The sequence below is a fragment of the Vulpes lagopus genome, chromosome 2 (genome assembly GCF_018345385.1).
Source record: "Vulpes lagopus strain Blue_001 chromosome 2, ASM1834538v1, whole genome shotgun sequence".
NCBI lineage: Eukaryota > Metazoa > Chordata > Mammalia > Carnivora > Canidae > Vulpes > Vulpes lagopus.
In genome coordinates this window covers 113,757,808-113,775,845 of record NC_054825.1, presented here as the reverse complement: position 1 = coordinate 113,775,845, position 18,038 = coordinate 113,757,808, and the positions used below count along the sequence as shown (strand labels likewise).

General features: G+C 48.6%; 1 protein-coding gene across 2 annotated transcripts in view; it reads left to right on the top strand.

Annotated features, from left to right (window-relative positions):
* WDR27 (WD repeat domain 27) overlaps positions 1 to 7,017 on the top strand; it is a 238,367-nt gene extending 231,350 nt beyond the window's left edge. For both annotated transcript variants that reach the window (XM_041743607.1, XM_041743606.1), the window contains one exon: positions 4,983 to 7,017. In XM_041743607.1, the coding sequence (XP_041599541.1) occupies positions 4,983 to 5,036 (54 nt within the window). In that variant the 3' untranslated portion in view covers positions 5,037 to 7,017. The remainder of the gene's footprint in view (positions 1 to 4,982) is intronic.
* The last annotated feature ends 11,021 nt before the right edge of the window (positions 7,018 to 18,038 follow it).

The following is an 18,038-nucleotide window of genomic DNA, read 5'->3' as shown; positions in this document are numbered from 1 at the left end:
TCTAAAGTCTCCTTCACATTTTTCATCCTTTCAACTCTGAGCTGCATTCTGACTGATTTCTTCACACCTGTCTTCCAGTTCATAAATTCTCTCTTCAGCTGTTCCTAGTCAGCTCTTAATTCATCAATTGAAAGTTTATGTTTACTGACTCTTATTTCTAGCTTCACCGTGATTGTTTTCAATCTTACAGTTCTTTATTATAGCAGCTAATCCTTTTATTATATTCCTAGCCATTTTAAACTTACTGATCTGAAGACCATGTAGTTGTCTGTGGTGTCCAGTACTCACTCCATTTATGCTGTATGTTGTGTCCACTAACTCTAATTCCCAGGAAAAGGCCCAGAGATGACCTTCAGCAGAGCTTATCCCTGAGGGTCCTGCTTTTGTGGAGGAGTGGTTCAGGGGGTCTTCGGTTTGCTCTGATGGGTGCTTTGGGAATATTAGTAGCTGAGACTCCTTTTTTTTTCTAGTTTGTTCCTTGATATGGATTTCCTTGTATTCTATAGCATAAGTGAAAACTGCAAATTCCCTCTGGGCTGCCCTTGGTTATGGTATTGGAGGTGATTTCCTCACCTCAGGCTGAGATATCTTGTCTCCCTGGCATCAAAGTGGCCTTCCTCTCCATGCTTCACTCAAATCTAAACGTGTGAATCTTCAGACTTTGGTCGGTTTTCTTGGCCCAACTCCCTTTATCATGAGACCTCACGTTCTCACCTTCTATGTTCACATAGCAACTAAAGCCCAGGATGTCCCCTAGCATACACACACTTTGCTTTGACTGTGATTTCCCTGGGCAGAAAGTGATGTCATAACCTTGTCACTCTGGCTTTCAGTTCCTTTGTCAGGCTTGTCTCTCTTTTCCTGCAGCTCAACTGTATGTATGAACATGGCTCATCCAACCTCAGAACATGAGTCCCTTCAGGAGTCGCTAGCCTAGATTTTGCAAGAGCAGTGGTGAGGTCAGTACCCCTGCTGCAGTGGACAGCATACACACACTGTCATGGATGTCCTGATTTTATTCAAGGAAAGAACTCATCCCTATTCCTTGTAGTTTGTCTTTCTGTCTCACTGCCTTTCTGGGAACTTTCCACACACATGGTTATCACAGGAGCAGTGATAACTGGACGTGTGAAGTTTTTTGGGCCCCATGGTAAGACTAGAACCTGCAGGAAACAGGGGCTGAAGCCTAGTAGCTAAAGTGAGATGAGATTTTGCTGCTGTTTGTTTTGTTTGTTTTGTTCTTTTCTGGCTGTGTGGACTTGAGAATTAGAAACACATGGTTCCCTGAGAGAAAGAAGAAAAAAGAAAATGTTCCCAGGGGCGGACACAGGTGATGATGACAGGGTGCTGGCTTCTGCTTCTCCTGACTCCAGAGTCTTTTTTTGCTGTTCAGCTCCTTTGGACATTACAGTAACCATATAACCAAATGCCTTTCTGCTCAATTTGTCCCTGAAAGAGTTAGTCACATCCCCTGAGGGTTCTCACAGCTCCCTCCTGGCCCTCTAGGCAGAGTGGTCAGGGCTATGCCTTTCTCTGTCTTCACCCCCAAAGGGCACCTGCACCCCAGGACAAACAGCTGGGGACATGCAGCTTGTGTTCCACCTACATGGATGAGGATCCGACCTTTGCAGGTTGAATTCCTAGCCAAACTCAAATGAAACTCTCAGGACTAAGAGCTACTGTGTTTATCCCCTGGATGTTGTTGCTTTTCCTAATTGTTCAGAGTTTGGAAATAGAAATGCCTCAGCCATCTGAAAGTGATTTTTATGTTGTTTGAAGATATGTTCTAAGAAAGGGTTATTAATGTTGTAAGATGTCATTAGTATGAGATTTGTAGCAGTGTTTTGCAGACTGAGGTATTTAGAGAAGATAAAACTAATTTTTTTAATCCCAGATGTGTGTGGTTTATTATCATTGTCTCTGATACAGTCCAATTAAAGAGACACTTTAAAATAAGTTTGACATATGTCCATGAGGGGAAGATTATTTGGGGACTTGTGAATAAGTGACGTTTTGCTACAATGTGAAATATGACTTTGTTTTAGTCATTTCTTTGAAATAAGAACTAAGTTCTTCTTCCAAAACAATAAACATTCTCAGATCTGAATTGTAAGATCTGAACTGTAAACATTAGTCCATTACTCTCAGGATTATGTAAATTGTATACTGGGTCTGAAAATTGAAGATTTTTATCTGTATCTGTCCCTCATCTGTTTGGTCCTACAACAATTCTAAAGTTTTTGAGGGTGCCCCACACGTCTGGTTCTGGTGGGTGCTTTAGGGGCGTGAACAGAATAGCACGAATGACTCCTGACTAGGTAATGTCATCCCGATATTGATCCCAAATGGAGGTAGAGAGAGGTGACTCGCCTCGCATCCTATGGCAGATATGTGGTGAAAACAAAGTCTTGACTCAAGTCTGTGATCGTGATCATCATGCTGAAACTCTGGAAGGGACTTAAAGTTTTAATCAAGTAATGAAATCCTAGATGCTTCTCTGCTTGACTTCTTCCAAGACAGGGTGTCCGTATTAATTTCAATATCATCATTACTATCAATAGAGACATGTTCTAGGCAGGGCATCACACTGTGCTGCCAACACTCAGAAATGGTGCAGTTGTTATTTTAGCATTTCTTTTTTTTTAAAGATGTATTTATTTATTCTTGAGAGACACACGGAGAGTGGCAGAGACATGGACAGGGGGAGAAGCAGGCTCTCTGCAGGGAGCCCGATGTGGGACTCGATCCCGGATCCTGGGATCACACCTTGAGCCAAAGGCAGACGCTTAGCTGCTGAGCCACCCAGGTGTCCCTATTCTGCTTTTCTGATGTTTGACTCACTTAGTATTTATGACAGCAAAGACCCATCTGTGTCAGTCAACATAAAAATGTCATCCCAGGAGGCTGTTGACAGATTGACGATCCATCTCCAAAGATATTATTAGGACATCTCGAACCTAACAATATGTAAGAAAAGAAAAAAATGATTTGTGTAAAGCTGAGGGGATCTGGGGGTACATTTCCTGACAGGGTGTGAGGTGTAGACAGCAAGGAGCTGCAGGCACAACGCAGTGTGTGAGCCCAGCCTGGGGTCACAGAGCCCATGGGGACTGCACGGCAGATGCAGTCTTGTGGCAAGCATCGATGTCAGCATGTACACTCAGGTCTAACAGTCAGTGTGACTTCACGGCTCCCCAAACCCTGACCTGGGCTCTGCAACGGACAGATGTGTTGGTGTCAGGAGGGGGTGCCTTTGGGAGGTGACTAGGTCATGAGGTAGGGCCCTCAGGGAACTCTTTGTGCCCCAAGGAGAGCCTGGAGCACCCCATGCCCTTCCTGCTATGGCTGCTGCTCTTGGTCCTGTGCATCCCAGACTGAGTGACAATGCTTGTAGTTCATCAGCTACCCAGTCTGCGGTACTTTGTCATATGGGCTAGGGGTGTCGGGAAGTTTCTGGAGCACATGCGTGACAAGCTGGAAGATGTCCAGGCCTTCCTCGGTGGCCCGCCCAGCCCAGGGCCAGGTGCAGAGAGGGGGTTTGTATAGCTGCCCCCTCTACCCCGCCCCTGCACACGATGTCAGCTGACCCCGACATTGCTCTGGATGGGACAGCAGACCCCAGCTGGGGGCCCCACAGCCGTCTGGTGTGGGCCACCTGCTTCTCCATGGTGTGACTTGAGGAGGGGACCCCCATAGCCCAGGATGCACACCTTGCTGTCTCTTCTTCTTCCTGGCCAGGGGTTCTTAGAACTTCTAGATCTTTCACAACAGAAGCAGCCAAGTCTTCTCCTATTGACTATTTTATTACAGATTTTTAAACATTTCCAAAGCAGAGGCTTTTAAAAATCAAAGGCCACAAAAGTACACACTGCTCCTTATTGCATCCCCCTCCATGGCCAGCGGGCTCGGTGTGTCCCAGCCACGGCCCGACCAGAGGTGCCACACCCAAATGTGGTGAAGATGTCGAAGCAGCATTAGTTCAAGTATCACGACTGCACTGAATTACCTCAGTATCGAGGCAAGAACAGCCCACAGTGGAAGGGGAGGGGGGCCACCTGCCCCACACACCCGCGACCCAGACTGAAAGACCCTGACCGCAATACCAGAGGCCCACGCAGTGCTTGGGACAAGTGAGTTGGCCCATGTTCTCCAGGGGGGCACAGATTGTGCTGCTCGGATCAGAGGTGAGGACCCTGATGTGGGGCCGTTGGGGACGCGGCGAAGGTCAAGTGGCAGCGTCGCCAGGGCATGGGTGTGGATTACGTCATCTGATGAAGAGCAGATTCAAAGATCCATCCAGGCTGTAGATCATAGGATAGGTCAGGGTTGTGGTGGTTTCTTGGGACGAGAAAAATAGAGTTGATTGGATTTGAAGCCACGCTGGGTGTCCATGGGGTGATTTGTGTAATGTTTCAAAATGCAGAATTTTGGTGCAGACCCAAGGTGACCCGAAGCACAATATCGCAGTAGTGGACCAGCATTGGGTCCCTATGGGAGTGGCAGGTGAGGCCCTCATGCACGTGGCCACCTGAGACCTCTGGGGTGAGAGCCTGTGGGCGCTGCCTGGATTTGCTCCCCAGAACACAGACCCCATGTCCCTGAGTAACGGGGCAGGTGGGCCTTACCAGCTGGCCCCTGAGGACCAAGGGGGAAGGAAGAGGGCCTGGCTCCTTGTCTGACCCCACCCCCCCCAGGGCAGGGCAGTGGTGGGAAGCCGGAGGGAGTGGCCATCCTGTCCTCTCCTCTCCTCTCCGGGCCGGTCGACCCCGGGTTCCAACCCAGGCACCGCCAGCATTAGAATAGCAGTGAAATGTAGTTCATGTCAATCGACGATAAGTAAAGTGCCTGCTGTATACACATTTAATGCATTTTGTTCTGTGGTCTAGAAAATTGCAAGTGAGGGAAACTCAACACTGTGAGCTCATAGGATTCCCAGCTCAGGAAAGTGATTGAACCGCACGGTATTTTGTTTTCGTTTGCAGCTGGCCTCAGCCGCCCTGGACGGCAGGCTGCAGCTGTTCGTAGCGGACGGCTGACCGCTGGCCGGCGACCACGCCGGGGGGCCCGGCGCCACCAGGACTCACGTCCCTCCCCTCCTCACACTGCTGCTCACGCCAGGCAGTGCCCCCCGCTCCTCCAAGGGTCACCCCTACTGCAAGAACGGAGTTGGCATCCGGTACTTCTGCACAGAATGTGGGCAAGATAAAACAGAATGTTCTTCAATAGACTGTAACCTAGTGTTTGTTTCATAACAGACTTTGCGGGGGGAAAGGGGAATCCACGCTGGGAGGGTGGGTGCTCAGCAGTGGGCAGCACTGCCCCAGGCCTCCCGACGACCTGCCCCAGTTCTGCTTGGTGAACGGGAGGCTCTGCACAAGGTTTGGCTACTGGGCCTTTCCTCTCAGTGGAGGCAGAGTCTGAGGATTCCCCAGGATCGCACACAAACTCCCCAGCCATGAATGGCTGTTCTGGGGATTGACAGCAGGTATCTGCCCTCCTAGGGCCCAGAGCCAAGTCTTTCTGGGGTCCCAGGAGAGTCAGGATGCTTCTAGAACAGGTCCAGATGGCCAATGACCAACAGCACATGATGCCACAGGACAGAGCCTCATAGGGCTGGCTGGACCGACCCTGGACCGACCTTGTCCCTCTCCTGCCCACAGATGTGCTCTCGCTCCCCTTCTGAGAAATAACAGGTGGGCCTCCGGCTCCACATGGGAATGTCCACGCATAGACTAATCAGAAATATACATGCTTTCCTTGCAAAGTTTTAGCGAGACAGCATTTTGGGAAAAACTCATTTTTGTTTTTCTAACATTTGGAGTTATTTAATCTATGTATAGCAATTCTACTATCTCCCTTTGTTAAAATTAAATTCTTTTGAAACCAGTTAAAATAGGTAAATGGATCATTATATGGACAAGTAAACCCATAGAATGTTATTTAGTATTCTTAATTCCAGTTACAGCATTTGAAATTTTTTTCATATTATTCTTAATTCTGGCAAAATACACATAACACATGTGGTTATGGTGAAGAGCACCATCTGAACCACTTCTAAGGACACAGTTCAGTGGTGTTAACTGTGTCCACCCTGCTGTGCAGCCGCCACCAGCATCCGTCTCTAGAACCTCCTCATCTTGCAAAACGGAAGCCACCCCCACTAAGCACCGGGTCCACTTCCCCACTAGGCCGCACCCTCCTCCTCTGTGTGCCTGGATTCCCCTGTGGAGTCGTCCTTTTGTGACTGGCTCATGTCACTGAGCATAATGTCTCCAAGGTCTATCCGTGTCATAGCAGGTGCTGGGATCCTCGCCGGGTGATAGACATGCTGCTCATTGTCCATCGTCCACGGCCACTTGGGCTGCTTTCACCTTCGGCCGTTGTGACTGTTGCTGCTGTGAATGTCAGTGTGCAAGGATCTGTTCGAGACCATGCCTTCTGGACTTTTGGGAAAACACCCAGAAGTGGAATTGCTGGACAATGTGATAGTTCTATTTTTAATGTTCTGGGGAAGCTTTGGTGCCACCAGGTGCACCAGCATTTTGTCTTTCACATACCAGTTCCACGTGTGATGTTTGTGGTGTTACGTCTTCTTACATATTGCATTCGTTTTTTTATAGAGATTTTCTCTAAAGTAAGTCTTGATTTCAGTTGCATCAACTGTGACTTTGAGAAAAATATTTTAAATGATTGAATGTCAATAATAATAGCCAAATATTTTAAAGAAAAACTAATGTGTTAAAAAAAAAATAAAACCCCAGACATTAGAAAGCTTTGTCAAGGACAATGCAGGACAAAGTAAATTGGAAAAGCTGTTGCTGAGGTGAGAGGCAGGAGGAGTGGGAGTGTGGGGGGCAGAGCCAGGGGGCCGCTCGACTGCGGTGCGGGCATTGGGGCCATGCGAGCCTGACTTGCTGAAGGTGTGGGGCATTGTGTTAATGTTTTATGTGTGTTATATAGTGATTACACCTTCCAAGCAATAAGCAAGTGCACGGTGATGTCAACGTGGGTGGTTCTTCTACCTTCATCAGAGAACATTAATAAAAATAATGTATTATATAGCACTTCTCATTTTTAATGTGATTTCACTTCATTACCCAATTTTTATGACAATGCAATGAGTTTAGTAGACGTTACTATTAGTTTTATTTTCCAAACACTTGACAAAAACTACATCATAGGGAGGTAGTGCTGGAATTGTGTCTTGGAAAACCCATTTGAAGGCATTCTTTTCACACACAAAGTTGACAGACTGCAGAGGAGCTAGCCCTCGCCAGGGTGGGTGGGAGGAAAGGGCTGCCCGGCCTCGGGGGCGAGGCTTCACCAGGTCAGAGATCGCCAAGGTGGGGCACGGTGCTGTGGAGGACACCTGGCTGGGGGACGGGCCAGGGCAGGGTGAGGTGGGGTCTAGAGGTGGCCTGCCCTGGGGCTATGAGAAGACACTGTAGGCGACCACCAGCAATTTCAAAAGCATCCTATTGAGAGGATAGGTCAGCCCCATCCCTCTTCCTGATCCTACAGCAATGATCAGAGGGAGCGTCCTTCATCCCACAGGTAGGAAGACTGAGGTTCAGTACTGCTTCCTGGGATGGCCCTGTCGGTGTGCCCCGGGGTAAGGGGCGCTGACCTCTGGGCGAGTCCTGACCTCTGATGGAAACGGGGGCCGAGATGCAGGTCTGTCCGGCCTGCTCTACTTTCAGTAATTAGGATGCTGGGAAGATTCCCTTCTGGGATTTGGATGATAAAATGGTTCATATTATGTGGCGTATGTCATGGGGCTTACACGCTCTTGGCACACCCATGTTTTTGTAGACAAGAAAGCAAGAATGTGATCGAGGCTGCCCAGGCCGTGTGCAGAGGGGTGGTCTAAACGAATTCTGAAATAAACAGTTTCTGTCATTTTTGACATTCTGTGTGAGGCATTCTTTTCAGATGTGGGGTTTTGCTTTTCATTAGTGCAGCAGAGCTGACTTCATGCTTCAGACTTTGGGGGAAGGTGCCTGGGTGTTTCGTAGGAAAGGTTACTACTGTTTTGCAAATGATTGATTGTCAGGTGGAGAAGCTGATAAAATCTGTGATAGGACCTGGAGAGTTGTCCACCTGGGGGAGAGGCTTCATGCGGGGAGCACATAGCTCAGCCTTTGGAAGGATATCTTTTCCAGATACCTAGCAGGTTCTTGGCTTTGATTCTATTAAATTGTATAAAATTACCAGCGTGCAGCTGGTTTCAATCTGCAGGCGTGGAAACGTCATGTGGTTCAAAGGAGGGAATTCGTGCTCACACTAACCCTGCCTTCCTGGCCCTTTCCCCTTCTCCTTGTCTTCCCTCCCACAACCATTGATTTAGGGCCAACTTTGTTTCAGGCCCTAATTAGAAATAACCTGTCAGCTTGTTTCCTCTATATATTCCCAACCTGATTTTTTTTTTTTTTTTTTTTTTTTTGCTATTAGTAGCTTCATGGTCCCCTCTGAGCACCTGGAGCTGTTGACACAGGGCATCTGGGGAACACCCTGGGGCCCAGGTTTGTTTGGGAAACTCCTCAAGGGAGTGACTGCCAGCAAGCGGTGGTGGGCTCCACCGTGGGGTTTGGGGCACGGGTGTGGCCCTCAGGCCAGCAGAGCCTCACGCTCATGACCAAGCCTGCTTGTCTCATACACACCACTTCATTTGAGATGTTTAGCAGAGGATTGAAAAGCGAATCGAGGGAACTTGGTGCCTGTCTTTTCCTGGCACACAAGCTGAAGTTAACAGCAGGAAGAGTGAGGTCGTGCAGAGAAGGTGGGCCTCACAGGAAGGCTTCAAAGGAAGAGGAGGACAGGCGGGGAGGGGCAGTGGGACGGTGGCCATGGGGGCAGGTGTGCACCCTCGTGAACGCGGGTGTGGGTGGGCCCGAGCAGGGCAGCTCTTCCTCGTGCATGGACATGTGCCCAGGATTGGGGCAGGGAAGCCAGAGCCCTGGGACCCAGGTTCTGTCCAGATCGGCGTCTGTGCAGTCTGTAGTGTTCTGGAGGAGATATTTTATTCCTCCATTGGTGCTAAAGTTTTTAATACTGTCACCAGAGGAAACAGCTCTTCTGTTCACTTTCTGAGGGAGTGTGTTAGGTGGAGTCCACGCTGACCGGCATGGAATCCAGAAGCCTGCTGGCTGAATGGCTCGCATCCATCTGCTGCTGACAACCATGATGTGAATGCACAGTCCTGCACCTGCAGATATTAGGGGCCATTGTCATTGTCCTCTGAAAAGCTGCTTACGTGGAGGAGTTCCAGGTGAATCACAAAATCAGAGCTACACAGTGGATGAGAAGGCAAGGATGAAGGACTTGTTACCTTTTCTCTCTGCAGTGCAAGATTCAATAAAGATAATCTCCACATTGGGCCTTGGTCCTCACAGGCTGCCATGCTGCCCTCATCTGACATGGTGCTTGGTGGTGGCCTCTGCTCTCCAGTCCTCGACTTGTCACCATTTATTGTCTCGTGGGACTCCCTGGGTTCTCAGTGCCCTCCTAAAAACACCCAGACCCTCAAGTCTCCTCTGGGTCCTGCATTCTGTGCTTGTCCCTACAGCCTCTCCGTATGTGACCCTCTTCATGGAACACCCAGCAGCCATTGTCATCCAGAACACACCGTGTTTCTGTGACCATCAGGTATTTACCAGCCATCAAGAAAACACTAAATTTTCTACTAAAACTCTGAAACTGCTTTTAGACATGCACCGGAAGTGCCCGGCACGCCAAGCCACATTCCATCCGCAGTGGATCAGCCTGGGCGATCCAAATGCATTACAAATGGATGAGAAAATATGAAAATAAAAGCTTTCCTAAGTGAAACCATACTCATTTTTCTTCTACTGTGAAATAAATAAAATAATATTTTTCTTTCACAGATATGGAATGAATCCACGCAATTTGCTGTGGTTCTTTTAAAGGAAACTATACTTTTAAAAATTTGGGGTAGGGATAGCTGAGTTAGCCATTTTTATTTCTGAATGAAGAAAAAATATTTTGCTCCTCAAAAGACGGCATCTTGATCAATATGCAAGCCACAGGGTGGGAGGAACAGACCGTATGTGCAGTGCAGTGTGGACACTACCTTAGCAATAGGCTTGTTTCCACATAACAACATGAGCTACTCCAATTGGTAATAAAAAGACAAATAACCAAAAATGGGCAAGACAGGTGAACAGGCACTTCATGAAGAAGATACACGACAGCAATATGAAAGAAAATTCGCCCAACTGCATTCCTCATTAAGGAAATGCAAGTCAGAGCAACAGGGAGAACCTGCTACCCACTGGCACCTTGGGTGCATCCTCGGCTGGGATGCTGTCCGCCTGGAACACACTGGGCCTGGGGAGGGAGCTCCAGATGGTACAGTTTGCAAACATGTTTGGAAGTCTCTCAAAAAGTCCACATACATCAACTCTGTGTCCCAAATTCCTCCACTGGGTATTTATCTAAGAGAAGGTGCGTATCTGTAAAACGCCTGTGTGAGTGTATCCTCCTGCCTGCCATCGAGGAGTGGTGCTTGCAAGCAGCAGACCTCAGATACGCACAGTGACAGTTTTGCTGAGTGAAGGCACTGGACAGAAGCCAGTACACAACCTATGACTCAGATCATAGGACCTTCAGGAATAATTGAAATCAAGAACAATAAAGATTAGGTTGTGTCAGGGGCTGGTCTGGACAGAGTCTCAGGCCGGTTTCCGAGAGACGGGTTTGTCTGCGGCACAAGGAGGCTCCCTGAGGGTATGTGTTGCAAACAGACCCAGCCCTGTATGTAAATGACGCCTCACACGAATGTTCTTAAATATTCGTATTTCTGTTAGTGGTTGGGTCATGACATCATGACATGTGACAGACTAGTGAGTTCAGTTTTAGCGCTGGGGACCTGACGTCTACACTACTTCACCTCCTCAGCACGGTGTGCCAAGCGCCCATGGTGTTCCAGGCCCCGTTCTGGCCCGAGAGAGATAGCAGGCCTTCCTGTGAGCATGAGCGAGGACCGGCTTTCTTCCCAGGGCCCTTTTGCTGGGCTCGTTCACAGAGAGACAGACAACTGTGGTTTTGCCCCACGGGGGTCTTTGTAATGAGGTTTGAATTTTCATAAAGGCCCACCGCTCAGACTTAATTTAGGCTTTAATTCCACCAGGTATAGATGCAAAACCATAGAGTGAGCATTCTGCAAGCGAGGTAAGAGATGTAGACATAATAACACATTTATGCAAAGGGGAAACTTTACATATTGACTATATATCTACCCCAATATGCAAACACCCTTTAAGTTTCTTTTTTTTTTAAAGATTTTATTTATTTATTCATGAGAGACACCGAGAGAGAGAGAGAGAGAGAGAGAGAGAGAGAGAGAGACAGAGACAGAGACACAGGCAGAGGGAGAAGCAGGCCCCATGCAGGGAGCCTGACGTGGGACTCGATCCTGGGTCTCCAGGATCAGGCCCTGGGCTGAAGGTGATGCTAAACTGCTGAGCCACCCAGGCTGCCCCCCCCCCCCCTGTAAGCTACTTAAATGCCAGTGCTGTGTTCCCTTCCTTGCTCCTGTTGCTCAGAGAGCACGGCAGTGTGCACACGGGCTCCTTCCCATGTTTCTTGTCCCTCAGTTTAGTGTGTTCACTAAAGGGTGCTGCATAGACACATTCGAACCTGTCTTCTCCTCCGTCCCAGGAGTGGCTCTTGGGCGGACTGTGAGCTCTCTGTCCCCATGTTCTCAGAGACCCTGCTCTCTGCCCACATGGAAACTTGCTTCCACCCCTGTCACCAGGGACCTGGCCATGCGACGTCCTGGCAGGAGGTTTGCGCGCAGGTTGCAAGGTGCTGCCTCACACCCGTAGGCTCTCGAGTATTCTATTCTTGAGTTTTAGTTGAGACTCTTCGCTTTTGGGTGACTTTTGGCAAGGGCAGTAAGAAATCCAAGTCATTGGGTTCCTTTAACATTTCCCGTAACCCGTGAACAGATTCCCTTGTAGGTGAATGACATTGCTTGTCCGCTGCCCTCTCCTGAGCCCCAGTCGCAGGTCCAGGCCTACTGAGGAGCCTTCCTGTCACCTCCTGCTGTCCTCCTGGGGAGGGTGCTTGTCCCGCAGGGTTCCCATGGCCCAGGGGTCTTGCCCTTGGTCCAAGGCCGGTCCTGCCTCTGTTCTCTGTGGGGAGTTCTCCGCCACGAGGGAGCCTCTGCTCCCTGCTTCTCCCCATCAGGTCTCCAGAATCCTGGTGTCTGGTGCCATGTGTCTCACAGCCTCCTGGAAGTTGTACAATGGCCTTATTTTGGTCCTTCTGTTGATATATGTGATTAAAAAAAGGAGTGATTTTGGAGCTAGGGTCCCACAGGGGGCTGTGATTTCTCCCCTGGTTGCCTGCTCCCTGCCAGGAGATAGACCTGCTCCTCCACCTGCATCTCGGGGGGCCTGCACTCTGCCCCTGCCCACCAGGCCTGGTTGTGCCCCTTCTGCAAGAACCCCCACCCTCAACATGTGTGAGTCCCTAGGGGCTTCTCCATCCACGGGCCCTCACTCTGTCCGTCAGTGGGGATGGTAATGTTGGTGACGATCTATGATGCCAACATTCTTATATTGATTTTTAAAAACCATGCCAGAATTCTCACCTGTTAAAAATATAGGTGACACCATCTGTATGTCTCTCTTTCTGCTCCGCTCGAGTACAGAATTATTGGCTGGATGACCAGACTTAACTCCCTGCTCCTGCGGTGCCATGTGCCTCCTCCTTGTCTTCTCCTCGTCTTCCCGTGGGGACGCCTTGGGCCATGGTTTTCTTCTGGGCAGCAAGGTTGTTTCTCGATGGGCATGTATAAAATATTTAGCTTTGCCTTTGACTAATTCTTACTTACTTCCTGTCTTACTACAGTAGAGCAACTATTATTATTATTTGTATTATTTTCTAATATTAGATGTTCTTGCATGAAATTTATTATTGTGTAATTTTCTGATATTAGATGCTCTTGTAAGAATTTCCTTCCTTCCTTTCCATCCCCTGTTTTCATAAACTAGCCATTTATTTGTTCTTCACACAATCTTATAATGGATGATTATTGTATTAAGAGATTCTTAAGTAATGGTTGTGTCTGAGGGCAAAACATTAAATTGGTTTATTAAATGGTACTGTAAGCTTTTAAACAATTGGGAAATCAATTTAGCAACATATTTTGATCGCATGACCATAAATATATGTTTTGTGACTTTCAGGTTCTTATTATCAATTAAGTGAGAGTTCATATTTTCATAATTACTAATTTGCTTACAATATGAATAATTTTACAAATTTTAATGCATTTTGTTTTCAACCATCCCTTAGGATGCAAATAACTTGATTTCTTATAGAAAAATCATTTTCCTGATGTTAAAAAGTCTATTATAACCTGGAATGTTTTACCTTCAGATTCATTTGAGAATTAACAGTATTTGTTTTTGCTCTAATGAATAACTTTTTGGTTAAAAAAGGACATTAATGGGCACCTGGGTGGCTCACGGTGTGATTCTGGGGTCCTGGGATTGAGTCCCACATCAGGCTCCCTGCATGGAGCCTGCTTCTTCCTCTGCCTGTGTCTCTGCTTCTCTTTCTGTGTCTCTCATGAATAAATAAAATATTTTTTTTTTAAAAGGAAATTAAGCTAACAAACCAACAGAATATTGCAGCTAAAGTCTGAGGTCATCTGTTCAGCCAGTAAAGAGGGTTCTCTCCGAGGTGGACGGGTGTTGCGAGCTCTCTTCCTTAGAGGAAACGTTTGATTTGAAGGGGAATGTTGTGGGAAGGGGTGTCCGTCCCCACTCATCACCTGCTGCTACAGAATGGAGAGTGATCTATATAAGAAATGGTTACTTAAAGAGATTAGTTACAAGCCTATCAGATTGAATTTAAGATGCTTGAAACCAGGTGCCCCACTTAACAGCCTCAGAGGAAGTGCCTCACGCAAACCCAGAGTTGCTACCGTGTTCCTGGCTAGTGAGGAGAAGGAACAGATGCTGATTTATCTGATCCTGTGGATCGGACACACAAGGATGTGGAGGAAACACTGGTCCAAAGGATGATTACATCAAAAAGCTTTTTATTACTCAGCCATTAGAAAAGACAAATACCCACCATTTGCTTTGACGTGGATGGAACTGGAGGGTATTATGCTGAGTGAAATAAGTCAATCGGAGAAGGACAAACATTGTATGGTCTCATTCATTTGGGGAATATTAAAAATAATGAAAGGGAACAAAGGGGAAAGGAGAGAAAATGAGTGGGAAATATCAGAAAGGGAGACAGAACATGAGAGACTCCTAACTCTGGAAAACGAACTAGGGGTGGTGGAAGGGGAGGTGGGCGGGGGGTGGGGGTGACTGGGTGACAGGCACTGAGTGGGGCACTTGATGGGATGAGCACTGGGTATTATTCTATATGTTGGCAAATTGAACACCAGTAAAAAATAAATTTATAAAAAAAAAAAGCGCCTTTTATCGCAGATGACTCTGAGCCACAGCCATAACCCCTGGAGAGGAGCCCATGGGACATGACCTGTCCTGCCAGCAGCACCCATGGCAGTGTTTGCAACAGGTGTGATGGGGTGGAAGCCCCACCTACTCTGTCCACCGGCCCTCAGGGGCAGCCATGGGGGCACGGGAAAGTTTCACTCCAGAGACTGTTCCGGAAATCCTGAGACTCAACAATGCAGCTTTAATCACAGACAGAAGCTCTTCATGTCAAAATAAATAAATAAAATCCCGTAGAGCTAATGTCCACACCAGATATTATCTGAACCACACATTAGTAAGAGAGACTAACGGTCTTTCTGTTTTTAGCTTTAGAGAGGAAAAGGAATCTGAGCATACTCTGAAATTTCTTACTACGATGCCTGGGCATCAAGGAGGTTTTATAAGATGTTTTGTAGAAAAAAAAAAAAGGATTGATGACAAGATTCTGGGGGCATCTGGGTGGCTCAGTGGTTGAGCACCTGGGGGTGTGATCCCGGAGTCTTGCATTGGGCTCCTCGCAGGGAGCCTGCTTCTCCCTCTGCCTGTGTCTCTGCCTCTCTCTGTGTGTGTCTCTCATGAATAAAAATCTTTTAAAAGGATAGTATTATTTTCCAAAGATTGTTTAGTTAAATGACATGTCTGAGGAGTAAAGTACATGTAATTGTAATATGTTCATGTGCAATGACAAAGTTCACAAATTTAAATAAAAAATCCAACTTTGGAAGAGTGATGTGAAAGATGGCTTTCTCATCATATAGAGTCAGTGCAGTAATTTGAATCCTAAAGAACAAAATTAGCAGAGAATGGGCGTGTTCCCGTGGGAGGGTTTCAGTATTTTAAAATATGAATTTAATAGTTCTACTGACTTAGACATCCTTTCGCATCATCCTAAGAAATTTCAACCGGTGTCAGTGAGAGAAAATGAAACATTGGGTTCATAGGATGATCACACGTTTGAAGTCCGCTTTAGTGAGATCAGCTTTTCCAATCCTGTTTAATGACAAGACAGCCGGGCAGGGGAAGAAGGGAGCATTGTGTGCTCGGGAGAGCAGGCTGCTATTTCTCCGCCTGTGGTGACTGTCAGAACGAGTCGTTCCAAATCCTGAGCCAGGAGATGCTTGCAGCCAGTTTATTTATAAAGCCTGATGCAAAAGTAGGAGTTTTGCAAGAAAATGCTAAACTTTTCATTTAAAATTTGACAAGATTTTTGTTGGAAGTGTTGTTCAAACTCAGTATCTAAGGATGTCCCTAGTGTTTGGTTTCCTTCTTCATGTTAGTAACATAAGCACCCTCCCCTGTGGACCCCATCTCCCGTGGTCCTCCCGGATGCTTCCCTGAGGGCTGGGCCTTGCCCTCTTGGGAGGCCCTGGATGGTATAAACCAGAGCAGTTCGCTCCCACCTGGGCCCTCACTGCCCGCAGGTCCCTCCTGGGTCAGGGTCCCAACCACCATCCCCTGAGCAGCCCGCCCTCTTCCCTCTGCCTGTGAGAGCCCCCAGGGCCTGCTGTCCTGAGCCCCCCGCCCCAGGCTCCCAGGGTCAGGCCGGGCCTCCCCTCCTGCAGCCCGAGCTCCCTGGAAGCCAGGCCGTGACCTGTGGCCTCAGCTCCAGCTGCGCGGCTGCCTCCTTCCAGGGCCTGAGCTGGACCCCTTCTGGGTGTGTGTGTGTGTGGAGGGCCCCTAGCCCACTTCTCCTATGGGCGGGACAACCCCTGGTCTTCAGACTATTTCCCTTTGAGGGACAGAACCCTTTCTTTAAAAAAACCACATCTCATTGTGCAAACAGATTTGGGAGCGGCTTGTGTTGCAGAGGGAGCGGGACCCCACACTGCGGCCTTTCCTCCTACCGCCCCACGCACAAGGCCTCGGGGGCCCATGGGTTCCTGGAAATTAAATTATCCATGTGCCCCAGCTGCTCTTGCTGGATTGCATGGGGCCTGGAGGCTGGAACACCGGCTGCCTGGTGTCCTACTGCGGGCGGGCAGTTGGCGGCCAGACCTCGGCTGGGAGCGCAGGGGGCGGGAGACGGAGGCAGGTGCGGGCTGGGCGGCGAGCAGGGTGGCCCCTGTGGCTCTAGGCAGGGCGGCCGGGAGGCTCCATGCTGATGACCAGCCTTGTTCTCACATTTCCATTTTTTTAATAAATTTATTTTTTATTGGTGTTCAATTTGCCAACATATAGAATAACATTCAGTGCTCATCCCATCAAGTGCCCCCCTCAGTGCCTGTCACCCAGTTGTAATAGCAATGACATCTAACACCTTTGCGGGGCTCCTGGGGGTGGCACTGTTGTCTCGGTGTGAAGGCATCTGTCCTCCCAACGGTGTCCCGAGTCCATCTGACAGCTGCCGACGTGAGGCTGAGGAAGGGGCTGGTGGCCCAGGGCGGCAGCCCGGGGTCACCCCAGGGGGCATCCGTGGGGGCCTCCCAGCAGGATGGGGGGCCACGGCCTTGCTTCAGTCACTGTGAGCCTTTCCACGTTTTCGGGATCCACCCAAAAGCAGCAGAATGTGCGATGGGACCCCCCCAAGTGGGTCTGCACCTGCGGCGACTCAGGGTCGGTTCATGCTTTTCCAGTGGTGATTCTCAGGACCCCAGCTCGGCAGGCAGGGGATGTTTGCACATGAAGATGATTGTGACCGTGGGCACGCACGGCCCCTGGGTGTGCCGACCTCCTTCACCTCCATGACCCGTTTCCTCCTCACCCTGCACCTGCCTGAGCCGAGAAGGTGTCCCCGGGGCATGGCTTCTGGCAGCAGGTGCCCCCACCCCCCGCACCCCGCTGCAGCTCCCCTGGGCCCTGGCGCCTGGGGGAGACAGGACAGGAGCAGGGCGCCGCCCCTGGTCTCCACGCCCCCTCCTGCATCACTGGGCTCGGCAGCTGCACGATGTGGCCGGAGGCGCCCTGCACGCGCACGTCCGTGTCACCAGGGTCCACGGGGTCCCCGGAGCAGGGAAGATGCCTGTTGCACTGAGGTTACACGACCTGCTCCTTGGGGCGAAATGCGCCTTTTCTCATGTGCATGTTGGCCATGTCTATGTCTTCCTCTGTGAGATTTCTCTTCATGTCTTTTGCCCATTTCATGTTTGGATTGTTGGTTTCTTTGCTGTTGAGTTTCATAAGTTCTTTATAGATCTTGGAAACTAGATCCTTTATCTGATACGTTATTTGCAAATATCTTCTCCCATTCTGTAGGTTGTCTTTGAGTTTTGTTGACTGTATCCTTTGCTGTGCAGAATCTTCTTATCTTGATGAAGTCCCAATAGTTCATTTTTGCTTTTGTTTCTTTTGCCTTCATGGATGTATCTTGCAAGAAGTTACTGTGGCCAAGTTCAAAAAGGGTGTTGCCTGTGTTCTCCTCTAGGATTTTGATGGAATCTTGTCTCACATTTAGATCTTTCATCCATTTTGAGTTTATCTTTGTGTATGGTGAAAGAGAGTGGTCTGGTTTCATTCTTCTCCATGTGGATGTCCAGTTTTCCCAGCACCATTTATTGAAGAGACTGTCCTTTTTTCCAGTGGACAGTCTTTCCTGCTTTGTTGAATATTAGTTGA